At 42.7% G+C, this 27,607-nt stretch overlaps 1 protein-coding gene across 2 annotated transcripts in view; it reads left to right on the plus strand.

Annotated features, from left to right (window-relative positions):
• Positions 1-27,607, plus strand: part of LOC115479010 (mediator of RNA polymerase II transcription subunit 12-like protein) — a 74,251-nt gene that overhangs the window by 6,972 nt on the left and 39,672 nt on the right. The window contains exons 2-7 of one of the 2 annotated variants that reach the window (XM_030216714.1): positions 1,710-1,866; positions 2,952-3,175; positions 8,051-8,140; positions 10,680-10,900; positions 17,336-17,492; positions 20,899-20,970. In XM_030216714.1, coding sequence (XP_030072574.1) covers positions 1,710-1,866; positions 2,952-3,175; positions 8,051-8,140; positions 10,680-10,900; positions 17,336-17,492; positions 20,899-20,970 — 921 coding nt within the window. Of the gene's footprint in view, positions 1-1,709; positions 1,867-2,434; positions 2,488-2,951; positions 3,176-8,050; positions 8,141-10,679; positions 10,901-17,335; positions 17,493-20,898; positions 20,971-27,607 lie in introns of those variants that run through there. The other variant, XM_030216715.1, reaches the window with a different exon arrangement.

Raw genomic sequence — 27,607 nt, forward strand, 5'->3', positions numbered from 1 at the left:
AATTTCACTGTTGTCATAGTATGTAGTACTAACCAGCTTGCTAAGCAAATCATTTACCTTTTCATTAGCTTCTTAGGCCTTTCCCTTTACCTAATATAGCTTAGATTCTTAGACTCATCTCTTTTCATCACCATTTGTATTCTTAACAGCTTGTTCCCCTCTTTAGTTGTTTATATTAGATTCACAATTTCCATGCATTTGTGATGCGTTCCTGGGGTTCTGACTACATCAGTCCAAATTCCTTAAGTTAATAATGATGGGAGTGTGAGTTGGAAGAGAAGGTTCTTAAATTTTTAGTAGTAGAAGTGGCTCAGGGATGATTAATATTCAGAGGTAAACAGTGAAAGTATAAAAGTTTACTTTTTGTTAAAGATATTTCTGTCTGATTTGAGGCCAGGTCTGTTGCTACTTGGAGCATTTCGGCTTATGTAATGGCTTTTCCAGTGTGACTTAATACAGAAAAAGCTTTCCTTCTGTTACAGTGTTTTGGAACCAAGTTAGGATATATAGTGCATATATTCAGTTATTTTTAGATAACTTTCCAGCTTATAATTGAAAAAGAAAAACGCCTATATTGCGACCCAAATCGGGAGATAGACGTTTATCTCACAAAAACGAATAAAGCGGTATAATCGAAAGCCGAATTTGGACGTTTTCAACTGCACTCCGTCGCGGATGCGGACAAAGTTGATGGGGGCGTGTCGAAGGCGTGGTGAAGGCGGAACTGGGGCGTGGTTATCGGGCGATCAGAGATGGGCGCCCTTCGCCGATAATGGAAGAAAAATATGCGTTTTTAGCGAGAATTTAGGGCACTTTTCCTGGACCCTGTTTTTCCACGAATAAGGCCCCAAAAAGTGCCCTAAATGACCAGATGACCACTGGAGGGAATCGGGGATGACCTCCCCTGACTCTCCCAGTGGTCACAAACCCCCATCCCACCACAAAATATGCCGTTTCACAACTTTTTATTTTCACCCTCAAATGTCATACCCACCTCCCTGGCAGCAGTATGCAGGTCACTGGAGCAGTTATTAGGGGGTGCAGTGGACTTCAGGCAGGTGGACCCAGGTCCATCCCCCCCACCTGTTACACTTGTGCTGGTAAATGGGAGCCCTCCAAACCGCCCCCAAACCCACTGTACCCACATGTAGGTGCCCCCCTTCACCCCTTAGGGCTATAGTAATGGTGTAGACTTGTGGGCGGTGGGTTTTGAGGGGGATTTGGGGGGCTCAATACCCAAGGGAAGGGTGCTATGCACCTGGGAGCTCTTTTACCTTTTTTTTTTGTTTTTGTAAAAGTGCCCCCTAGGGTGCCCGGTTGGTGTCCTGGCATGTGAGGGGGACCAGTGCACTACGACTCCTGGCCCCTCCCACGAACAAATGCCTTGGATTTATTCGTTTTTGAGCTGGGCGCTTTCATTTCCCATTATCGCTGAAAAACAAAAACGCCCAGCTCACACATTGTCGAATAAAACATGGACGTCTATTTTTTTTTCGAAAATACGGTTCGGTCCGCCCCTTCATGGACCCGTTCTCGGAGATAAACGCCCATGGAGATAGACGTTTTTGTTCAGTTATGCCCCTCTTTGTGACCCCCATTTGCAGTACATCTGCTCTTAAGCTTGTGAGCCTATGACAGGTGAATGTTGCAGCTTTTATTTATGAGTGAACAAAGTATGAATGCCAGTGACATTTCTTTTGTTGTTAAAGGACTACCCACAGAATAATGTATATAAAGCACCTCCTAATTATTCACCTATGAACTCCCAAGTGATGCACTTGTCCCAGCCAACTTCATGGGGATACAACCTTATGGGACAACCACAACAGCCAGGCTTCTTCCTACAGAACCAGCCCCTTCTTCCAGGTAACATGCACGGAGTTTCATAAAAGTTGTGCAGAGAGAGAAAATTTTGTTTTGTTTTTGTTTCAACTGCATATTTTCCTCTTCGTTGGAACAAACATCTGGGATCTGGTGCCATGAACCTTTTATTCTTAACTGCTGGGGCTGTTTCCCCACTTATCTTGTAACCCATCCCCCCATACATATCCAGTTCAAATATTGAACTGTTCAATATTACCAGAAAGTTAAAACCACTGTCATTTGACTTTCTGGATTTGATTTCAAAGTTTGCTGTTTTCCTTTCTTGAGTTTTCTGATTGGTTAATTATTACCCCCTTTGTAATCATATCCTGTTTGTGTATTTGTATAATCTTTGAAGGTGAAGGTACTGTTCTGATGCGGTCAGTCTAACACAGAACTGTAAGGGTATGTGTTTCACTCTTGACTAAACCGATCAAAACTAGGAAAGTGTCTATTGCTATATGACTCAGTGGCTACATCTCTTCTGATCCTTTCCTTTTCCCTGTGATGAACTTTATGGCTGTGTTAACACTGGTAACAGAAGCAATCATTCAGGTTAGGGGCTGAGCCAACATGCTCTCATGTGCAGTACCATAGACCTGCCTCTGCTGGGCTACTGTGAAGGTAAGAAAAGGACTGGATTGGAAGCCAGAAGTTAGTGGGTGGAATGAGAAAAGAAAGAGACCCCACTGTCCACCTATCTTACTAGCTTTACTTTCAGGAGTACTCTCTCTGAGCAGATTTTCCATGGAATTTGAAGGGACAGCATGTCTTCTAGCATTCCAGTGCATTCACAGTAAAGCACTTCTGATGGATGCGTATGGACGGATAAGTTGATAACAAGAGACATTATTTCTCACTGAAGGAAATGTGCCTAAAATCTCATCTTTGTGTGTAAAGTGTACTGTAGAAAAGATATTCTTAATTGCATAGTTTATATATATTTATCATAAGGGTGTAACAAAGCTCTGAAGTGAAACATCCGTGACAGAAAATGCCTGCATTCTTTTTTATGAAATGTTAGAGATGTCTTAGTGCTCTTACTAACCAGACAAAAATAAATATATGAATATTATTCCTTATTGTAGGTGGTTCCAGACTGGACCCTACTGGTCCATTTGCTCCAACAAACACAAAGCAAGCCCTTTCCAACATGTTACAAAGACGCTCTGGTACCATGATGCAGCCACCCTCTCTGCATGCCATTACATCTCAACAGCAGCTGCTACAGATGAAGCTCCTGCAACAACAACAGCAGCAGCAGCAGCAACGGCTCCTACGGCAGCAGGCCCACACCAGACCTTTCCAGCAGGTGTGCACAAAGCTGGCATGCAAACTTATGGGCAGATGATCAGAAGCAAACGCAGGCACTAGAGGCTAATAGCGCCATACTAGCACCTGTGTTTGCTACCGCCCCATGATCAGAGCCCTGGAGCATGTGAATCGATGTGCTCGCGGGCTCTGAATCAACTAGCATGTAAATGCATGCTAAGCAAGGCTGTTAGCGCAAGTAGCATTCACATCCATTCTAAACCTATTCCTCCCCAATGGTCAGCGAGCAGCATGCCAAACCCTGCAGCTGTCCGCAGCAAACCCTACACCAGCTCAGAAATGGCATTAGGATTTGCAGACCATTGGGGAGGAATGGTGAGCCCTGTCCAGCAGGCCCCCCATTGCCCCCAATGCAGCCCTCCCCACAGTGGCAGGAACCCTCCCCCCCCCCAGCGACACAGGGACTGGAGGTCCGGTGAAGCTCCAGTCCCTTCGACCTCCCCGATACAAGTAATTACTTGGATAAATTTTGCTGTTGAAATTTATCTGGATAGTTATTTGGGTACCGGTGCTGAATATTGATGGCACCCAGATAACTTCTGGCTCTACTCCCAGAGGGCCCTGGAATTATCCAAATAGTGTTGGATCATTTATTGAAGATTTTCAGCAGCATTATCCGGATAATTTTGCTGGAAATCAATGACAGGCTCTGGTGAGTAGGTAGTAGCCGCTCCTTCATGGTTAACTGCTGCTGAATATTGGTCTCTATGTTCTTTTTTTTAAGAGTTGAAAAATTTGACAAAGGTGGTTATTTGCAAGTTGGAATATTATAACTGGATTTTCCAAATACAACCAGAAAGGGCTACAACTTTTTCAAAACACAGCAAGGCAGTTGTTGGTATGTGACAGCAAACCTAGCCAAAAAAGCCTCCGCTAACAAGTAGAATTGAATTTAAATTTCCATGCATAGTTTATAATTGTTTTCTTAGAGGGTTGCCAAGATACCTTCTAATTACATGAAGCATTACGATCCATCTTGGTATTTTGCATCCTTGACAATTGGGGTTATTGGCCTCATGTAATCTGCATTGAATGTTATTGCGGGAGGCAGACTATCAAGCCTAATAAATGAAATCATACTGCCCTGATTACTGCAGAGACCACAGTTACTGTCTATCTACACATAAGTACATAAGTAATGCCACACTGGGAAAAGACCAAGGGTCCATCGAGCCCAGCATTCTGTCCACGACAGCGGCCAATCCAGGCCAAGGGCACCTGGCAAGCTTCCCAAACGTACAAACATTCTATACATGTTATTCCTGGAATTGTGGATTTTTCCCAAGTCCATTTAGTAGTGGTTTATGGACTTGTCCTTTAGGAAAACTTCTAATCCCTTTTTAAACTCTGCTAAGCTAACCGCCTTCACCACGGTCTTCGGCAACGAATTCCAGAGTTTAATTATGCGTTGGGTGAAGAAATAGTTTCTCCGATTTGTTTTAAATTTACTACCCTGTAGTTTCATTGCATGCCCCCTAGTCCTAGTATTTTTGGAAAGCGTGAACAGACGCTTCACATCCACCTGTTCCATTCCACTCATTATTTTATATACCTCTATCATGTCTCCCCTCAGCCGCCTCTTCTCCAAGCTGAAAAGCCCTAGCCTCCTTAGTCTTTCTTCATAGGGAAGTCATCCCATCCCCGCTATCATTTTAGTCACCCTTCGCTGCACCTTTTCCAATTCTACTATATCTTTCTTGAAATACGGCGACCAGAATTGAACACAATACTCAAGGTGCGGTCGCACCATGGAGCGATACAACGGCATTATAACATCCTCACACCTGTTTTCCATACCTTTCCTAATAATACCCAACATTCTATTCGCTTTCCTAGCTGCAGCAGCACACTGAGCAGAAGGTTTCAGTGTATTTTCCCCCAGATTCTATATAGTGCACCTAGAGAGCCGTGTCGAAATACAAGCGGATTCTACAACAATGCACGTAACTTAACAAGCTTAACAAGATAATGAGCATTGATAACAGCATTTTACAAGCAATAAGCACTAATTGGCACCGATTAGAATTTATGAGCACAACTCACTAAGCATATTCTGTAATGAAGTGCAGCAAATTTCTAATGCGCGCAGGCAAAAAGGGGCAAGGTTATGGGCAGGGAATGGGGTGTTTCGTGGGTGTTCTAAAATTTATGCACGTAGTTATAGAATAAGGCCCACTGCACCTAAATCTATGCACCAGGATTTACACCACGTTTTCATTGGTGTGAATGGATGCGTGTAGTTTTAGTCATTGAGATATCAACTAAATGTATTCTAAATGTAGGCGCCAATTATAGAATACTCTTAGCACCGATTTTTTTATTTTTTAGGCGCCATCTATAGAATCTCCCCCTTTGTGCCAGTTTTCAAGGAGTCTGAGGGCTAAAAGAGCCTGGATGTCAAACATCAGTGGTGATAGAAATGCAAACTGTAAACATATGAGAGAGAGAAACAAAACTCAAAATAGATAACATTTCAGAATTGAAAATAAAGAATGCAAATGACAAAGAGGCCATCTATGAGGAGAAATCAATAAAACCCAAACAAGTTTTTGCAAGCACATTCCCTTTCTTCATTTTTCCTAAGAGGCCCTTTTACTAAGCCTTGTAAGCGTTTACGTGCACCCAACACATGCCAAAATGGAGTTACCGCTTGACTACCGCATGGCTCTTGCAGCAATTTCATTTTTGGCGCGCGTCCGATACGCGTGTCTGAAAAATAATTTTTATTTTCTTACGCATGCAGGTCATTACTGCCCGGATTCTTTACCACTAGGTCAATGGCTTGCGGTAAGGTCTTAGACTCAAAATGGACATGCGTCAGTTTTGATTTTGCTGCACATCTATTTTCAGCAAAAAATAAAAAAGCCCTTTTTCACAGACACGCTGAAAAATGGATTGGCACGCACCCAAAGCCTACGCCTACACTACTGCAAGCCATTTTTCAGCGCACCTTAGTAAAAGGGACCCTAAATCTCCTTGCTCACTTCCCCCCTTGCTTTGAGCTTCTTGTCATGCTTGGAATTCAGCTAGCTCTTGCAGAGTTCAAATGGCACAAGTTTATGACAGATGTGTAGCCTTTGGCTCTATGGGAGTTTCTCAGACAATACCTGTCATTTTATGAACTACTAGTAAAGAAGGCCCGTTTCTGAGACCAATGAAATGGGTGCTAGCAAGGTTTTCATCGTAGTATGTATGCTTGAGAGAGTGTGTGTGAGAGTGACTGTGTGAGAGAGATAGACAGAGTGAATGTGCAAGTGTGTGTGTGACATAGAGTGAGGCTGTCTGTGTGAGAGTGTATGGCAGGGGCCCCCCCCCTCCATCTCCCGCCCTCCTTCCACCTCCCCCCTGTCTTCCCTCCCCTCCTTCCTTCCCGTCCCCCTCTCCTCTTTCCTCCCCTCCCCCTCCCTCCCTCCCTCCATATGCAATCTTCTGGTCTCGAGCGCGGCCCCCAAACACTGCCCTCTAGGTCTTAGTGCCTGCCTCAGCTAACATACAGAACATAGCACCTCCAGTCCTCCCTGCATTCACCTCTTCCCGCCACAAAACGAAACCTGAGCTGTGCCTTTTTCCTTGAAGCACTGGTCTGGACAGCTTCTTGAAAATTTTTTACTCTTGTCAGAGGGCATTAATGTTGCAACTCGCTAGCAGTTCTCTTTATTTCTATTAAAGTTGTGCTATTTGTTGGGGGGGGGGGGGGGTGGAGGAGAAAGTTGTGGAACCTGGCGATCTGTATTGTGTGCTGTTGCTGGTAAGACTGTGCCTCCGTCTCATATTTATTTTTTAAAGTCCCAGCCGATTTTTGCTGCTTTCAATCTAATAATGTAGGCGACCTTGGCTTATGTTTTTTTGTTGGTGGTTGGGGATAGTGTGTGTGTGTGTGTGTGGGGGGGAGGTACAGGGGTTTTAAATGATATGGACATCGTGTGTGTGAGTAATGTGAGCCGGCTGGTGGAGATCATTAAAGAGCAAAGAGAGAGGTAGGGTCAGAAGTGATTGGCAACTTTTTCCGCGAAAGAGAGCGTCGCGTTGCCCGAAGCTCTACCCTTTGGCTTTTGGTTGACTTGCGAATTTGACTCATGCCAAAAGTGGGAGGGAAGGTGACTCGGTGAGGGCTTTGAAAGGCAGGTGAAAGGAGAGGCACTGTGAGCAGGAGGCGGGTCTTAAATTGAATTTAGATTGGGTATACTCTTGTTGAGTGTATTTGCTCCGCCCTCGACGTCATCACGTTTGACGTGAGGGCGGGGCAAACGCTGATGGGCAAATTGTGGTTTCATCATCATGCAGTTAGAACGTTGGGACTTGTTGAGGCTTCAGTAGAACGTTGGCGGTGCGTTTTATATAGAGAGATTATAGCAACACATACACTGATTGATCAGCAAAAGAAAATAGTCCAAAAATCTCTCAGATTTTTGTCAGCATTTCATGGCTGCACTCTCTAGTATACATTCCTTCTTACATCTCAATTGTAATTTTGTACTAGATCTCACAGAAGGGATTTTTTCCTGTATATTTTTCTACATTGATCTTAAGGGGTCTGCTACTCTTGGTTTATGGGTCAGTTATGCTACAGATTGAATTTTTAAGTACCTCAGCTTTTCTACTGATAAATGACTGTACATTTGTTTAGTTGCATTGCTTTGCATTGAATTTAACAAGACAGGGTTGTCAATATACATTTACAGTATGCGATAGGTAAATAATTTTGGTTAAAGCTAAGCGGGTTTATATGTGATTTAATTCTTCTGCTCTGAGTTCAAAATGAATAAATTTTGGGTTTGATCCTTAGGATTCTGTGGTCTGAAGTAGAATTATATTACAAATAAATGTTAATGGTGTGTTTTTGTCCATCTTTTAGGGCCATTCCGTAGACCAGGCTGCTCTGTTTGCTCAACAAACGCGACCTTCCTCTCAGCTTCAGCAATACCCAGGGATACAGCAAGCACAGGTACTGTAATAATTCTGGGAAATACTCATGAAGGGGGTCTTTTACCAAGCTGCAGTGAGCATACTGTGGGGTGTGCAGAGGCGTCCTGTGGTAAGGGGCACATGTGTGCACGCCACCCACACACTAAAAAGCAAATTTTATTTTTTGGCCATGGAGGCATGTCTAGAGGTGGAGAGTGGGCATGTCTGTGCTAATCAGTTAGCACTTCCACGTTGTTGCATGCTGATTAGCATGTGATTAGCGCATGAACCCTTACCACCTACAAGCTAGATGGCGGTAAGGGCTCACGCAGTAAGTTTTGGTAGTGGACGCATGCAAATGGCGAGATTAGCGTGTAACAGTAATACAAAATAAGAGGATCTCCTTCACTTAAACCCAACAGGTGAACAACCTGACATCACAAAGTGAATTCATAATCAATACTATAAAAGGTTTTGTGTGTATATGTAGACCTCACAGTTACATTTTAGAATTTTTAATGTAGTTATGGCAATGTCCAAAAAACAAATACAAAAACGTGAGGAAAAGACCTCATCAAACTGAGGCTGCAACTTTACTAAATTGTGATTCTTGCAACCCTAAGTTGAAAAAGTAATCACTGGTCTGAAAAACCTCCCCAAAACATGATATGCTCGTATTTATTGTCCATAACGTGTTCAATCGCTTCAAAGACACTAAAAGCTAAGAATCTTCATGTTAATTTAGAATGCTATAATACAGTTCCGCTAATCATTTACACAGTGTGTCACTTGAAAGGCATTGAAAAAATTATTTATCTTCACATGAATTCAAAACTCCATAGCACAGCTCTTCTATTCTTTTGCACAGCGTCACACAAATACAGGCATTGGAACAAGTCAGTGTTGGTCCTGACTGGGACCTGTTTCACTGTGTGCTTTTTCAAGAGACCTCACCACACTGATTTTTTCTTTACTCACATTACTTGAAGTGTATGACCAGCAGTCAAAATGGCTCCCGTGCTGGTCATACAGAGAACAGCGCAGGAAAAAGGCTTAGCTGGTGGGGGTTGGGGACCCCCCGCCAGCCAAACCAGGGACCCAGGTCCCCAAGGCCCCCCATAGCTATGCCACTGATGTAATTAGTAAATAGTTCCCATTAGAAAAAGGACCTATAATAAATAATGCACATTAATGCTTATTAACTCGTATTAAAATAGTATCACTTAGAAAATCTAGCACTACGTTTGTACCTTAGGCAATGGCAGGTTACAGGACTTGTCCAAGTTTATAAGGAGCATCAATAGGATAGCTTTCTTGGTTCTCAGCCCATTCCTCCAACTAGGCTGCAGGCTGACAAAGCCTATTTTCCTACAACTTTAACATGGCTTGTAGTTTTGCATCCAAAAATAAATGTGTTCCTTGGCTGATAAAATAGTTATTTGGAAGCTTGAACTCGAGCAGAAACAGGAAACCAAAATATCCTTTTCCACAAGTATTTTGCATCAGTTTTGTGAAAATGGTCAATTGCTAAAGAAACCAGTGAGACTAAAAAAAATTTAAAGTAATGTTTTGCTTGGCTTATTACATGTGAATAAGCTCCATTACTACATTTTTAGTTTGCAGTACACTATCCAGCTGAAATATCCATTTGCTCCCAGATTCTATATTTTTATGTTATTTATTATTAGGATTTATTTACCACCTTTTTGAAAGAATTCACTCAAGGTGGTGTACAGTAAGAATAAATCAAACATGAACAACAGACAATTTCAGCAGTAAACGTATTCAAATAACAATACAAAGTATGGCATAGTATACTATTTACAATGTGAGCACAATATGTAATAGAACATTTTAATTGAAAGTGCAGGGTATAAGCAAAGATGGAACATATAGATAGGCAAGAGAGTAAGAGGAGTTGGAAAATAAGGTGACTAATTTAAAGAAAGGTGCACATGAGGTCAGAGAGATGGTTAAATATTATCTCAGCTAGGGTAGGAATGGATATAGTGTGCCTAGAGATTCGTGCCGAAATTCAAGCATATTCTGTAACAATGCACATAATTTAATTGGCTTAACAAACCAATCAGCATTGATGACAGCACTTAACCTGCAATAATGAGCACTAATTGGCAATAATTAGAATTTATACACACAACTCGTTAGGCGTATTCTGTAATTCAGTGCGCCTAACTTCTAACACATGCACCCAAAAAGGGGCATGAGTATGATAAGGAAATGGGCATTTCATGGGCGTTCCAAATTTACACATAGTTATACAATATAGTCCAGTGTGCCTAAATCTATGTTCCGGGATTTACACCATGCTTTTGTTGGTGTAAATGGATGCTCGTAGTTTTAGGCTCTTGGATAACAACTAAGCGTATTCTATATACACCACACCTAAATCTAGGTGCCTGTTATAGAATATGCTTAGGCGAATATGTTTTCCGCTTGGGTTTTTTAGGCGCCATATATAGAATCTCCCCCTTGGTGGCTTATGTATCCATATTATCTACTCGGTACGTGTTTTTGAGTGGTTTAAGCTCTGTCGTCATCATGATCTTTTTTGTTTGCAGACATTACCCCATGGCTACACAATGTACAGTTCTCCAATGCCTTTGCAGCAACAGCCATCTGGTAGTGTAGTGCTTTCCCCTACTTACAACCCTAGAGCCTATGCAGGAGCTCAGGCAAGCCCAGCTGTTATGGAAAGACTAAGACAGATGCAACAACAATCAAGTGGTTATATTCAGCAGCAGGCTGCTGCCTACCTACAACCATTAACCAGCACTCAGCGGTGAGAACTTTTCATTGTATTGAGGATCCTACTTGTATATTTATGTTTTTTTGGGATCACAGAACTGTAACTAGGAATGTGCACAGGCAAAAAAAAAAGGCAGTTCATTTTTGTTATCTTTTCCAATTTTTGGGTGAGGTGTTTTTGGTTCATTTTAAACATTCATTTTAATGCACATTAATCAACGTAGCATGGACTAATTCATAGGTTGGTGCATGTTAAATCAATTTAGCACACACACACATTTTTAAAGATGCACTTATAAACTGAATATGCCCTAATGAATGCACATCTCTAACTTTGGGGCCATTTTACTAAGGAGTGGAGGGATAACATACGGGTAGAGTGCACCGAATCGGCACTACCACTGGGCTAGCACGTGCGCCCAGCGGTAATTCTGAGTTTGGCGCACGCTGAATCCTGTGGTAAAAAATAATTTTCTATTTTCTACCACAGGGGCCTTACAACGCAGGTGCAAACTCTGCATCCAGTTGCAGCAGGAGAAACGATAGGTGAGAAAAAGGGCATGTAGATTCCTTGGGTATTATGAGGGTTTTTTTTTTAATGTAACACATCTTGCTGAATGAGACATGATCAGTTTAACTTTTCCATCCACAAGCAGGATGCCTCAGCCACAAAAGTGGGTGAAGTCATTGAGTAGTGCCACAGAATACAGTAGCTCTATTAGAGCTCGGAAAAATCTAGAAAGCATTTCTAGTCATGTGTGGGACTTCTGTGCATCTGCTACCTCACAAATCCACTTGTTTTATTTTCTTAATCTTTCACATAGACAGTTTTTGTTTTTGCTTGCCGGGGCTTTATTTTTCCAAGCCACTGAACAAATTGTATATTTATTCCACTTTCTTTCTTCTGTACCCCTTTGCTCCTTCCCCTTGATTAAACAAGTGGGGTCTACAGTTGTTTTGCCCTCAGAATTGTGGTTGACCTAGAAAACTGCTTCTTCGACATTCTTGTTGTCTTCAGAAGATGCCCCTGTGAGCGGAAGTCCATGACAGGCACCCACTGGATGTGTTTGGGACTGGACTACAATGTCCCTAATTGTTGCTACTATTCTAAAATGGCCTAAGGGTGAGACGCTTTAGGAGCTACAAGATGAAGTATCTTCAGGCCTCATCATGGGATCTTTGTTCAATCTAAGTTACATTAAAAAGATGACAAAAGTGGCACTTTTTAACAACCACTACAGATGGAAGGGGTTGGCCCAAGGTAAACCTTCTTTCAGAAAGGAGCCTTTACTTATCAGACACCTTTCAAAGGGTAATCACTCATCTTTAAAAGAAAAAAAAAGGCAAAATGCTACAGGTCTTGGTGCAGGGATCAATGGTACAAAAAGCTTGCAGCATAGAAAGCTCAGTTTCTTACTAACCAGAAACTAGAAGAAATCAATTCTGGAGGATTCTGCACAGAGAATGACCAGTGCATTAATGTAACTCTACACCAGGGGTGGTAACTCGTGGCCCACCATTGACTTTTATGTGTTCTACAAGACCATGGGAGATATACACAGAAAACATCCTTAACCAGAGTTTGCAATTTTAAATGCTGTATTTTACAACTATTTTCAGACTAGCCACTCTACCAGTTTGTTTCCAGTTAAATTTCTATTTATTTATCTAGTTATCTATCTCAGAGGGTTTATAGAGCTCTGTGCATTTCCAGTTCTGACATGATCAGGTGAATTTTCGAAAGAGAAGGGCGCCCATCTTCCAACACAAATCGGGAGATGGACGTCCTTCTCGCAAGGTCGCCCAAATCTGCATAATCGAAAACCGATTTTGGGTGCCCTCAACTGCTTTCCATCGTGGGGATGACCAAAGTTCACAGGGGGGGGGGGGGGGGTGTCGGCAGTGTAGCGAAGGCGGGACTGGGGGCGTTCTTAGGAGATGGGTGTCCTCGGCCAATAATGGAAAAAAGAAGGGCGTCCCTGATGAACACTTGGGTGACTTTACTTGGTCCATTTGTTTTCATGACTAAGCATCAAAAATGGGCCCGAACTGACCAGATGATCACCGGAGGGCATCAGGGATGACCTTCCCTTACTCCCCCAGTGGTCACTAACCCCCTCCCACCATAAAAAAAAGTTTAAAAATACTTTTTTGTCAGCCTCAAATGCCATACTCAGGTCTATCGCAGCAGTACCTGGAGCAGTTGTAGTGGGTGCAGTGTACTTCAGGCAGGCAGACCCAGGCCCCCCCCCACCTCTTACACTTTTGCTGATAAATGTGAGACCTTCAAAACCCACCAGAAACCCACTGTACCCACATGTTGATACCCCCCTTCATCCCTAAGGGCCATGGTAGTGGTGTACAGTTGTAGGTTTTGGGGGGGGGGGCTTGGGGGGCTCAGCACTCAAGGTAAGGGAGCTATACACCTGGGAGCTTTTTCTGAAGTCCACTGCAGTGCCCTCTAGGGTGCCCGGTTGGTGTCCTGGCATGTGAGGGGGACCAGTGCACTACGAATGCTGGCTCCTCCCACGACCAAATAGCTTGGATTTGGTCGCTTTTGAGATGGGCGTCCTCTGTTTCCATTATCGCCGAAAACCGGGGACGACCATCCCAAAAACGACCTAAGGACGACCATCTCTAAGGTCGACCTAAATTTCATGATTTGGATGTCCCCAACCGTATTATCGAAATGAAAGATGGACGCCCATCTTCTTTCGATAATACGGGTTGCCCCGCCCATTATGGGGCCATCCTGCGAGGATGCCCTCATGAAAACTTGGGCGCCCCATTTGATTATGCCCCTCCACGTAATGTTGTAGCCTTCCAGCGATAGTACTGACATTCATGTGTCCCTTTGTGTACAGTATAAAGGTTCTTTACCTCTGCCCTGCACAGAAAGATACTGGTCACAAAGAACAAGACTGACATATAAATGATCAGTGAAAAAGGTTGGTGCGCAAGACCTGTGCACAGAGCATAAGCCCTTGTTGGCACCGAGAAGCTTGGCTCAGAAGTAATGTATGCAGCAGAACTATGCACAGAAGGTTTGATTGCCCCTCTTGGGCCTTTCTCAGGAAAAACAAGACCCTAGCCTACTCTCTGAAGAGGACATGAGAGAATGCTTTGAAGAATTTTCCAGAATGCGTTTTGTTGATGTGCCAGAGTCTTCTAGAATACAGGGACCAGTGAACCCAGTGCTGGAGATTCTACAAGGCTGACTTTGGGAGGTAGCATAACCAACCCAAATTTAACTTGTTTGAGGGAAGTATCCCTTTTGCCATTAGACCACAAGGTGCACCATCACAATAGAATTTGCAGAACATTCAGGATAGTCTATCCCACTAGATCTAGAAGGGGAGAATATTCATTCTTTAAAGCTCGGAGTTCTCAGAATATTCATAAGGGTACTTCTCAGGATGGTCAAATAAGGAGGAGTTCATAGGTCTTCCCTTGGACCTTTCTCCAGTTTTACCCAGAAGTACTTCACTACCACATATTCAACGTTTATTCAGAAAATCATTAAAGAACTTTACTTGGGGGCTACGCGTGCCCAACGCACGCCAAAATGGAGTTACCGCGTGGCTCTTGCTGTAATTTCATTTTTGTCGCATATCAGATGCATGTGTCATTACTGCCTGGTTACCATGTGAGACTTTACTGCTAGGTCAATGGCTGGCAGTAAAGTGGCAGACCCAAAATGGATGCGTGACAGTTTTCATTTTGCTGCATGTACATTTTCGTCAAACTTTTTAAAAAAGGCCTTTTTCACAGGCGTGCAAAAAAATGGATCGGCGCATGCCCAAAACCCGTGCCTACACTACCGCAAACATTTTTCAGTGTACCTTAGTAAAAGGACCCGTCAGTGTTTCAAAAGGAAAAGGAGCCTGGAATGAATATTTTAGGTCTCTGGGTATATAATTATAAACCCAAGGACATGATGGCAGTGCCTGTTCATAGTTTATTTAAAAAAAACACTCAAGCAAGAATGTGGCAAAATACACTGTACTGTGTACCACTAGCATGGAAACTAAACCACCAACAAAACGTGCAAGCAAGCCCAGGATCTGACATAGTACAATTAGAACATTAGTTGGTGTTTGTAAGATATACTGTTCTATGGAACATTGTAACATTCCACCAGAAAAATATTTGAAAACCTGAGATGATATTGGTAATGAGGCATTCCAGGGAGCAATGCACCAGCTTCGTATATATGCACAAAAGTCTCTAGAAACCTAAAGCCATTTCTGACTCTGTCCCTCAAGAACAAAAGGATAAATTCCTGAGCATGCAGCCAGTATGAAGGCATAGGAGAAACATCTGATAAGGTCTGCATATGAAGCATTAGATACTTCAACTCACACTTTCACTTAAGCTATTGCATCAAGAAGACCGGCATGGTTTAGGATGTCAGGGCTATATGAAGACATCCATAGCATACTGATAGGTGACATCACCCATGTGTGTGTGTGATTTATCCAGCTGACTATGGAGAAACTCTTTTACAGGCAAGCACCTTTGCTTTTATAGAATGCGAGTAGCTTTGATGATTCATATATACCTGCCACAAACAGGCTTTATGGTTTTCTGCCAAGGCTTAGGTTCAGTACAGTGGCAGAGTCATAGTAAAGGTATATTTGCCTGAATATTTTATGTTCTGTGCATGCATATATGGCAAATGTACATTTAGGATGTCGTCATTCCCTTCTAGTATTCCTTTATCTGAGCTCTGTGAGATACTATTTAGTAGCTTTCAAACAGAGCAAAGTTATAATTGAGCCTGCCTTGTGTGGGAAAGCGCGGGGTACAACTACTACTACTACTAAACATTTCTAGAGCGCTACAAATGTAATAAATAAAATAATTTGGCTTTACAGCTACATGTAGAAAAGCAAAATAATCTTACTGAGCCTTGCATGCAACAAACTCATTTCTGAGATTAACATAAATTATATTAATCAAAGTGATGTGGGAATGGAAACTTTCACATGAGTAAAAAGGAGCATCTGTCACTGCAGTGTCCTTTCTGTATTTGTGTTGCATTGCACGCAAGGCTCTCTTTGCTTTCAGAGATCACACCCTAGGCCTGGAACAATCTTCCTCAACCCCTACGCCAAGCCCCCCTTCAAATCTCTGCTTAAAACTCACCTCTTCAATGCTGCTTTTGGCACCTAACCTTTCGAGAAATATAGTATGCCCTATCAGATTGACTCTATACTTGTCTTTTAGATTGTACACTTGTCTCTAGATTGTACACCTGTCTTTTAGATTGTACATTTGTCTCTAGATTGTACACCTGCCTTTAAGATTGTAAGCTCCTTGAGCAGGGACTGTCCTTCCATGTTAAATTGTACAGCTCTGCGTAACCCTAGTAGCCAGGACACCAACCGGGCACCCTGTGGAGCACTGCAGTGGACTTCAGAAATTGCTCCCAGGTACATAGCTCCCTTACTTTGGGTGCTGAGCCCCCCAACCCCCCCCCCCCAAACCAATGCCCTACAACTGTACATCAGTACCATAACCCTAAGGGGTGAAGGGGGCACCTACATGTGGGTACAGTGGGTTTGTGGTGGGTTTTGAAAGGCTCACATTTACCACAACAAGTGTAACAGGTAGGGGGGGGATAGGCCTGGGTCTGCCTGCCTAAAGTGCACTGCACCCACTAAAACTGCTCCAGGGACCTGCATACTGCTGTGATGGAGCTGGGTATGACATTTGAGGCTGGCATAGAAGCTGGCAAGAAATATTTTTAAAGTTTTTTTTTGAGGGTGGTAGGGCGTTAGTGACCACTGGGGGAGTAAGGGGAGGTCATCCTCGATTCCCTCCAGTGGTCATCTGGTTAGTTCAGGCACCTTTTTGAAGCTTGGTCGCAAGAAAAAATGGACTAAGTAAAGTCGGCCAAGTGCTCGTCATGGACGCCCTTCTTGTTTCCATTATCGGCTGAGGACGCCCATGTGTTAAGCATGCCCCAGTCCCGCCTTCGCTATGCTTCTGACACGCCCCCGTGAACTTTGGTCATCTCCGCGACGGAAAGCAGTTGGGGATGCAAAAAATCGGCTTTCGATTATGCCGATTTGGGCGACCCTGGGAGAAGGATGCCCATCTCCCGATTTGTGTTGAAAGATGAGTGCCCTTCTCTTTCAAAAATAAGCCTATTAGTTGAAAGGGAGTGTGACCATGGGAATGGAATGGGCGGGTTGTGGGCATTTCTAAAATCTATGCGTGTTGTTATAGAATACACCCAGTCTGTGCATAATTTAGGCATCGACATTTACACCAAGTTTTACTTGGTGAAACTGCTCACGACTAAATCTAGTGGCTTTAATGGACGCTTGGTGTATTCTATAAACCATGCGGAAATTTAGGCATATTTCATTTTGTTGCCGATTTTATAGGTGTCATATATAGAATCTAGTCCTAACTGTTAAATACAAAGTGATAATTTAGAAAACTGATTTTTATTCTTTAGGCTGACTCATCAGCCTTTACAGCAGAGTCCTTTAATTGGAGGAACACTTGATCCAGTGCAAGCCTCAGCTCCACATCCCAACCTCAACTCAGCACAGCTGCCTCAAGAACAGATGAGGCAGAGACAGCAGCAAATTCGGCAGCAGAGACTGCTTCAGGTAGGAAACCGGTTGTTATATGGGCTGTTCTGTGTTGATTTATACAGTAAAGAAAATCAGGAAGTTTCTGACATGTTCTGGGAAAAAATATTCAGGCGGTTTGTGGTATCACTTAACGTCCAAAAGGTGTTACGCAGACCGTACTGCCAGTTTTTATTTTAGACTGTTGCTAGTCTTTATTTATTTTTTTTTTGTTACATTTGTATCCCACGCTTTCCCACTCATGGCAGGCTCAATGCGGCTTACATGGGGCAATGGAGGGTTAAGTGACTTGCCCAGAGTCACAAGGAGCTGCCTGTGCCTGAAGTGGGAATTGAACTCAGTTCCTCAGTTCCCCAGGACCAAAGTCCACCACCCTAACCACTAGGCCACTCCTCCACTGTTGCTACTATTTGAGATTCTATATGGAATGTCGCTAGTGGAATAGCAACATTCCATGTAGAATCTCCAATAGTAGTAGCAACATTCCATGTAGAATCTCCAATAGTATCTATTTTATTTTTGTTACATTTGTACCCTGCGCTTTCCCACTCATGGCAGGCTCAATGCGGCTTACATGGGGCAATGGAGGGTTAAGTGACTTGCCCAGAGTCACAAGGAGCTGCCTGTGCCTGAAGTGGGAATCAAACTCAGTTCCTCAGTTCCCCAGGACCAAAGTCCACCACCCTAACCACTAGGCCACTCCTCCACTCCATATTTCAGTTGGATTCTCATCTGTACTTCCTAAGTTGGGGTATCTTTTAGAGGGAGGAATTGGAATGGAACAGTGGTGGATTCTGATACTGGAGAAGTTCTGGGACATGAGTTCAAGACTCTTCTCTGTCGATAATTTTAAATGACTTGCTTAAGGTTATTCTATACGACCCTGTGTCCCAGGATCTGCTTGAAAACAAGGCCTTTGGCTTAATATAGCTCTTCTGTTCAACACAACACATTTTGACAAAAGATTACGCATGCCTTACATATCACTGGCAACTTGAAGCTTGCATGGGATGAGACATTTTGTTCTTCCAGACCATTAGTGAAATTATTCTGGTGAATTCCAGGATTTAATTTTAGGTCTCCATACTGTTTGTTTGTTTTTTTTACACTTACTGTAAACTTAGATTGTGAGCCCTCCTGTGATAGAGAAATATCCAGAGTACCTGAATGTAACTCACCTTGAGCTACTGCTGAAAAAGGTGTGAGCAAAATCTGAATAAATGTATAACTTTTGACAGTTTAGCAAATTAAAGGGAAAAAGTTATACATAGAACTGCTGGAGATTTTTTTTTTTTTAAGAAGCTACTTACTTGGCCAGGGCCACTGCCAGCTCCATACGTACTTTTGAATATCAACCTCTTTAAGGGTTGTTAAGCATTTCCCAACTGTAAAGCATATTATATAAAACTAGTAAAAAAGGCCCGTTTCTGAAAGAAATGAAACGGGCGCTAGCAAGGTTTTCCTCGGAGTGTGTATGTTGGCGAGAGTGTGTGTGAGAGTGACTGTGTGAGAGAGCGCGAGAGAGTGAATGTGCGAGTGTGTGTGTGACAGAGAGTGAGACTGGGTGCGAGTGTGTCTGTGAGAGAGAGAGTGTGTGTGTGTGAGATTGAGAGTGTGTGCCCCCCCTCCCTCCGGGTTCCAGGGTCGTCCCCTCCCTCCAAGTTCAAGGTTCCCCCCACCTCCCTCCCTCCATCCAAGTTTCAGGCTCCCTCCCTCCCTGCCAGTTCCAGGGTTGTCGTCCCTCCCTTCCTCCCTCCCTCCCTTCCAGTTCCAGGCCCCCTCCCTATGAAGTTTGAAACTCATCTTGACTTACATCGTTGGGGTTACAGCGCCCGCCAGCAGCGGTAAAAGGCGTGCAGGCTCAGCCCTTTTCTCTCTCTCAGCTGTGGTCCTGTCCTCATTTCCTGTTTCTGCAAGGGTGGGACCACAGCTGAGAGAGAGAAAAGGGCATAGGCTGCATGCCTTTTACCATTGCTGGCGGCCGCCGTAACCCTGACTTGGTAAGTGAAGATGGAACGACCGGTACCGATACCTGAGTGGGACGTGAGAGGGATGTGGGGTTGCAGAGGAGAGCGGCAGCGATGCAGAGTCCGAAGACAGCGAGACAGAGGCGACCACAGTAACATCTCCTGACATCAGGCAAGCAGGCTTCTACTGCTGGAGAGTGACGTCCGGAGATGGTTACGAACCCAGTGAGACACGGAATGTTGAAGGAGCAAATTATTATATTAGATATGTGACCACACACATAGGATGTAATTTTATGAACTTTATGTTTTCAATGTTTATCTCTATTTTATCTGTGGAAAATGGCTTTTATGAAATTACCCCAGAGGTTATGCATGTATAAAGTAGGCCAAGGTGTAGGGGTGTGTGACAGATTTTGGATGAAGCACAGGCAATGTTGCAAAGTGTACACATGCTACATGCTTGAAAATTTACACCAACTCCTGAGTAGGTGTATGCGTATATATTTATGTACTGAGATTTGCTATTCGGCCGATAACTAACTTGCAGATCACAGCGTTGTACAATGCTAAAATTTCACATAAAATCAGAAAAGGTACATTAACCTGTGATAGTCACAGATGTTGGTTTCTAAAATAGCTTTAAAGTAGATACCTACTTGGACTTCCAATCTGGGCACCTGTTATAAAATTACCTTCAGAGTACATGCACACATACAACTTTTTTTTGGAGCAGGTGTAAATTTGTGTGACAGTATTGTATAGTACTAGGGATGATTGTAGGAGTCTGTTTTACAAAGGAACATAGGTGTCCACCTGTGTTACCTTTATAAATAGGTGCTTTTTAAAAACTTTATCACATAGGTGCCCTGGTATAAAATTATCCCTTTTGTTTCTAAAAGATGCTGGAAATCCTCTAACATGAGGATTTTGAAAATAAGACTTCAAAAAATAATACATTCCCTTTTGAGATTGTAATAAGCTAGGACTGGAAAATAAATTTCATCTATAGTTAGATTATCTGGTTCTTATTTAGCATTTCACTGTAATACCAAAACATTTTTATTCGGAAAGTATATATTGATCACAGTATAATGTTCATGAGAAAGCTGAAGATTAGGTTATTAAGTGGATAGTGAGATAGGGACGATTTCTATTTTTATTGGTATTTTTACTGTTCTTATCGTAATTCCTGGGATTTTGTCCAGTATTTTACTATACAAACCACTCAGAACTGGAAGGTTAGTGTGGATAATAAGTTCTGTTGTTGTTGTTATTATTATTATTACTTCTACTGTTGTTGTTGTTGTTATTATTATTATTTATTTATTTTTGCTTTCAGTTTTAAATATAGATTTTATGGTCTTACTTTATTTTCATTTGTGACCTAGGATACAGTATATTTCATTTCCTAAAAGACTGTTGGTGAATTTATTACAAACATCATCATCTTTCAGTTGCAGCAACAGCAGCAGCAGCAGAATCAGCAAGCACTTAGTCTTCAAGCAATGCAACCACAACAACCATTGGTAGGTGACAGTCCATAACAAAATAAGTGCATGGCTTTGTGAATGCTTTCCAAAATAGATTTGGAGAAGAGATGTGTGGAAAATTGTGATGGGGGGGGGGGGGCAGTATTATGGTTGTGTCTGAGAGATGTATGTGAAAATATCTGTTTGGAGACGTATGTGAAAATGTCCATTTGGAGAAGTATAGGGGTAGTGAGAGAGAATGTGTGTGTGTATGTGAGGTGGTATATCTGGATTTGAGGAGTAGGGGGAGAGGTATGTAGAGGTGTAATAAGAGTGTGCATGTGTTATGTACGGGATATGTATAGATATGTGGTGGGAGGGTGAAGGAGTTGGGTGGGCATCGGGGGATGTGAATGTATTTGTAAGGTCTGGGGTTGTAGGAGTGTACTGGTGAGTATTTTGTGTATGGTGGATATATGTGTGGATGACAGGTAAGTGATGTGTGGGTAGCCTGGTAGGGAATGTGGGGGCATACGTTTTATTTTATTTAAAATATTTCCATTCCGCACATTCCACGGTTTATGGTGTGGAATGGATGTGACTTTGAAAATGTGGGAAAGGTGTCTCAGAATCCTCCTTTTAGTGCCATCTGTCAGCAAGATTCCAAGTTTATTCACACTTGATATATCGCATATCGTGAGACATCTATGCAGTTTACAGTAAAATTTTAAAATTTATTATACAGAAAAAAAGGAATGCCATTAAAAGTAAAAGGGATAGAAAACTTACGTTTCTTCTGTTAGTTTTCTCTGTCTGCCTGTGTTACCCTGTGTAAAAGTGCTGTTCTGAGAGTTTCTAACTATTTCCCATAGAAAGCGATGATCATTATTTTTTTTGGATGGCTCAGTTATGAAGAAAGGCTAAACAGGTTATGGCCTTTCAACTTGGAAAAGAGGCGACTTTGAGGTTATATTCAAACATGGACTTCAAATATGCATGGGATAAACACAAAGGAATCCTGTTTAGAAGGAATGGAGCTACGGAATCTTAATGGAAACTGGGAAGCAAAATCAGTGCTGGGCAGGCTTCTACAGTCTGTGCCCTGATCGTGACTGAACAGATATGGATGGGCTGGAATGTAAATTTTAAGGGGCTTCGACGTTAGCTTCAGAACTTTTAGTACAAGAACAGTGATGGGCAGACTTCTATGGTCTGTGCCCTGAGAATGGCAAGGAGAAATCAAACTTGGGTATACTTATAAAGTATCACATACCATGTAATACTGGATGGACTGTACAGGTCTTTACCTGCTGTCATTTGCTATGTTATATGTTATATATGCTAAAAGTTTGTAAAATCTTGAGTGTAGTGAAACGGTCAGATAGAGGATGATTGATTAATCTTTTATAAAGTAAACCAAGAGAACACGCCATGAAACTAACAACCATTAGATTGAAAACAAATCTTACAATTTTTTTTCAAGGAGCAAAAAATTCAGTTGTGGATTCTTAATGCCAGAAGACAGATCAAGACAGCTAGCATAGCAGGGTTCAAAAGAAGCTTGGAGAAGGTTCTGGAGGAAAAGAAAATGTAGTAACATAGCAGGGTTTGAAAAGAAGCTTGGAGAAGTTCTTGGAGGAAAAGAAACTATTAGCATAACAGGGTTTGAAAAGAAGCTTGGAGAAGTTCCTGGAGGAAAAGAAAATGTATTAGCCAGGTAGACTTGGGAAAGGCATCCCTTATCCCTGGAAATGAGTAATAGGAAACTGATCTGCTTTTTTTAGAATCCACTGTGCACTTGTGACCGGGACTGCCATGGACAGATTAGGGTGCTGGGCTCAAAGGACTTTGGTTTGACTCAGTGTAGTTTAACTGATATTTCTGGTTTTCAAAATCATCTGAAACATTCATATTTTCTTCCTGCTTATCACATGTGGTTGATTACAATGAGTCATTCTGCTGACAGATGAACATCAATCCCTTTTAAATAATTATTTACAAAATTCTGTATGTTGGAAAGCATAAACAGTTTTACTTTTCATTATTAAGGTAGTACTAAGTACAGTCCGGCGCTATAAATTTTTGTAGCGCCGGAAATTATGGTGTGGCAGGGGTGGGTAGTACTGCTGGGCTGCTGTGGTAGCCTGGTGGTACTTCCGTTATAGCAAGTGGTAAGCCCGCGTTGGGCTTACCGTCGCTTAATAAAAGGAGCCCTAAAAAACTGAACAGTCAAGTGGGAACATTTTGGAAAATATATTTTACTTCAAATTTGTTATAAGAAGATATCCTATATAATAATTCTCACCTCCAACGTTCTGACTTGCCTGGGACCGTGGCTCATTCCGAGTTGGTCTGCTAGGCTCCGTAGATCAGGCTGACATCACCGTAGCCATTATGATGTTAACTTCAGAACCCGGGGGGGAAAAAACATGCCTCACAGCTGATCCTTGTCCAGACATGGGTGACTGGAGGGGAGCAGGGGAGAGAGGAGGGTCGCTGGACATGGGTGGCTGCAGGGGAAGAGGAGGGTCGCTGCAGGGGAGCCAAGGAAAACCTTGCTAGCGCCCGTTTCATTTGTGTCAGAAACGGGCCTTTTTTTACTAGTGTTTATATAAAAAAAAATTAAATTGGGACCAGTGAGGAAGGGTTTCCGATCTGAAGAAGGGGGTTACTTTTGAAAGCTAATCAAAAGATATATTAAGTTAGTTCAGTAAAAAAGATATCACCTTATTTTCTTTTCTATATATATTTTTTTTTTCTGTTTATTACCTTGTAAATGTGACAAACTCATTGAGAAGCAAAAAAAAAAGAGCTAGGCCGAAGGACTACTGCTGTCCTCCCCTTTTAAGTGGGGATTGGCAAGTGTAATCAGAATGGAGTAAAATGAGAGGATTCACTGGGGGTAAAGGAAGCTTAGGGATTGTTTGAAAGGGAGGGAGAGGAGTTTAATGTGAGGGGATTGATTGGGGTGGGAGAGTTGGGCTGGGAGGCTGAGGAGATGAGAGAAGATATCAGGGTCGGGGATTTCTTTTGGGATGTGAGAGGGCACAAAGGATAGGAGAGAAAGAAGACTAGTTTAGGATGAAAACTAGGGGAAGGATACTCCCCTCCCCCCAATCTTTTTATATGGATTCTCTTCCCACCTTCCCATCCTCTCTGATTCCAGAACATTCCTTGTCCATGCACATGTTAAAGAACCTCCTTTTATTCCCCCCCACCTCCCCCCCCAGATCCTGGACTCTTCTTGCTCTTCCCTCTGTAAAAAGTTAGCGATTTAATATTCCCCACAAAATATTTAGAAGAGGTATTTATTTATTAGGATTTATTTACCTCTTTTTTGAAGGAATTCACTCATGGTGGTGTACAATAAGATAAAAGGAGTTATTAGTTAACTTTGGTATAGTGAACAGAATTAGAAATCAGATGTAATGTACCTCAGTGACCACTAAATGGCAGCAGATAGTAAACATTAAAAGGAGCAGGCTTTTTTTTTTTTAAACCAAGGTTTAAACTATAAGGTTTTATAATTTCATCAGGAGCTACTGTAACAATAACAGCATCACTATTTTTATGTGAGTTTGTTCTATAAATGGAACACTTATTACTATTTATTTATGTGCAGATTTTCTCTCAGGATCTTCAGGGAACATATGCTTCAGAGAGCAATGTATGCTTTATTGTTTCTGGAAATATGACTTACATTTCAGCAGATGCCCGGGTGGTATTCTTTGCCGTCAGTTTTCAGAATGCTGCCTCCTTAATTTTTCTTTTCTCTGGTGCACATGTGTGAGATATGACAGAGACATTTAAATATCTGCAGCATAAATGCGCAGGAGGTGAACCTCTTTCAATTGAAAGGAAGCTCTGGAACGAGGGGGCGTAGGATGATGGTGAAAGGCGACAGACTCAGGATTAATCTAAGGAAATATGCCTTTATGGAAAGGGTGGTGAGTGGAGTGGCCTGCCGCTGGAGGTGTTGGAGATAAAGATTGTATCTCAATTCAAGAAAGCTTGCGGCAAGCACAGAGGGATCTCTAAGGGAGATGAAGGGTTAGTTGGGATTAGTAGATGGTATATATGGGAAGACTGGATACGTCATATGTGCCATCATGTTCTGTTTTTCTGTGGCCTCTCTGTGATTCTCTCTGAATGTGGAGCTTTTGCACTGGTCTTTGTGAATCTTGGTTGCATTCTGTCCGCATGTCTGTATTTATCTTCATTCAGTTTGTGCAAATCTTCAGGTCTTGGGTTTCTGTATGAGTCTTCATAATGTCTTTAGACTGTGGTATTATTGGTAACACCATCAAAAAAGTAGGACACTGGTTGAGATATTTTGTAGCTATGGATGGGACAGAATGGGGAAAAAGATAATGACCTATCCACACAGGGAGGGCAGGCACACAAACGGGCGGCGGCCAGGCACATTTGGGACCGGATCAGGGGAGGGGGTGGGAGGACAGGTAGGATAAAAGATAAGGCTAAACAAGTTTGAACAGGTTTAAGGAAAAGCAAAGTGATTAAAGGAGGAGCATAGGGAGGGGTAGATACAAGTAACAAAGGAGATGTAAGGGCAAGAGGTGGGGAAAAGGGTGGAGACCAGGAGCAGGAAGAAGGGACTAGGCAGAGAACAGGCACCATGTTGTCCGGCTGCTACAACAGATTACCCACCCTCCCGTTCAAGTTTAGGGTAGATAGGGGACATGTCGCAGCATTGGCGGTGGATCCTAGCCTGATATAGCACACAGCAGCATGTTTTGAGACCAAATGAAGCTGAACTAATGGTACATCATGAATTGGAATTGACATATGATAGCTGTAGCATGATGATGTAAAGACCCAGAGCAGTCCTCCTCTTCTACGGAGGGGGGTCAGTGCCACGGCGTGGCTTACTCCCAGACTTGGACGGAATGGGGGGGCTGAAAGCATCAAGAAAATAGTCAACGGGAATGGAGGAGAGATGCTTCTACGGCAACCCCTGATGAAAGAAATTATGGTAGAGCATGAGTACTTCTAAGGTTTCTTCCCAGATAGTGCAGAAAATGTGCTTTTTGAATAAGGTGGCAATGTGTTGGAGCTGTGTGACTCGATAGGCTAGGTCCCCTGCCCGGGAATGGTTGAGATAAAATATTGAGATGAACTAAACTTCTGTAAGGGAACGAGTCTCCTCCCCAGCAAAATCCACTTAATATAACCTCTGGAAACTCTTAATAGTGTAAGCATAAAAATATGCAGGAGGAAAAAGCCTGAAGAAGCTCCTCTTCTTCTACTACTACTACTATTTAGCATTTCTATAGCGCTACAAGGCATACGCAGCGCTGCACAAACATAGAAGAAAGACAATCCCTGCTCAAAGAGCTTACAATCTAATAGACAAAAAATAAATAAAGTAAGCAAATCAAATCAATTAATGTGAACGGGAAGGAAGAGAGGAGGGTAGGTGGAGGCGAGTGGTTACAAGTGGTTACGAGTCAAAAGCAATGTTAAAGAGGTGGGCTTTCAGTCTAGATTTAAAGGTGGCCAAGGATGGGGCAAGACGTAGGGGCTCAGGAAGTTTATTCCAGGCGTAGGGTGCAGCGAGACAGAAGGCGCGAAGTCTGGAGTTGGCAGTAGTGGAGAAGGGAACAGATAAGAAGGATTTATCCATGGAGCGGAGTGCACGGGAAGGGGTGTAGGGAAGGACGAGTGTGGAGAGATACTGGGGAGCAGCAGAGTGAGTACATTTATAGGTTAGTAGAAGAAGTTTGAACAGGATGCGAAAACGGATAGGGAGCCAGTGAAGGGTCTTGAGGAGAGGGGTAGTATGAGTAAAGCGACCCTGGCGGAAGATGAGACGGGCAGCAGAGTTTTGAACCGACTGGAGAGGGGAGAGGTGATTAAGTGGGAGGCCAGCAAAAAGCAGATTGCAGTAGTCTAAATGAGAGGTGACAAGGGTGTGGATGAGGGTTTTGGTAGAGTGCTCGGAAAGAAAGGGGCGGATTTTACGGATGTTGTAAAGAAAGAAACGACAGGTCTTGGCAATCTGCTGGATATGAGCAGAGAAGGAGAGAGAAGAGTCAAAGATGACCCCAAGGTTTCGAGCTGAGGAGACAGGGAGAATGAGAGAGCCATCAACAGAAATAGAAAACAGGGGGAGCGGGGAGGTGGGTTTGGGGGGGGGGGGGAAATGAGAAGCTCGGTTTTGGAAAATGAGAAGCTGGTTACGATAGCAATAAGAGGGCTAGGACTTCTTCATCACGGGCAAAAAACCTCCTGGTTAAATTCACTTGCCTTATTCTCGTCAAAATTTTAACAGCAACTATTTCAAAAGGTACTTAGATGAAAGAAGCAAGCCACTCTCCTGTCTCTTCATGTTATATTGACCGTGGTCAACATTGGCCCCTGTTTCGCCACTGCTGCTTCAGAACCACAGGTCGACTCCTCAAAATTCCGTTCAGTATGCCCTTCCTGCATCCGTCGGCAACGAGCCTGCAAATAGGTGGGAAAATGTGGGATACAAATGTAACAAATAAATAAGTACCTTTTGAAATAGTTGCTTTAAAATTTTGGCGAGAATAAGGCAAGCAAATTTAATCAGGAGGTTTTTTTGCCCGTGATGAAGAAGTCCTAGCCCTCTTATTGCTATTGTAAGTGGAAGAGGAGCTTCTTCAGGCTTTTTCCTCCTGCGTATTTTTATGCTTACACTATTAAGAGTTTC

This window comes from Microcaecilia unicolor, chromosome 10, assembly GCF_901765095.1.
Source record: "Microcaecilia unicolor chromosome 10, aMicUni1.1, whole genome shotgun sequence".
NCBI classification, from domain to species: domain Eukaryota; kingdom Metazoa; phylum Chordata; class Amphibia; order Gymnophiona; family Siphonopidae; genus Microcaecilia; species Microcaecilia unicolor.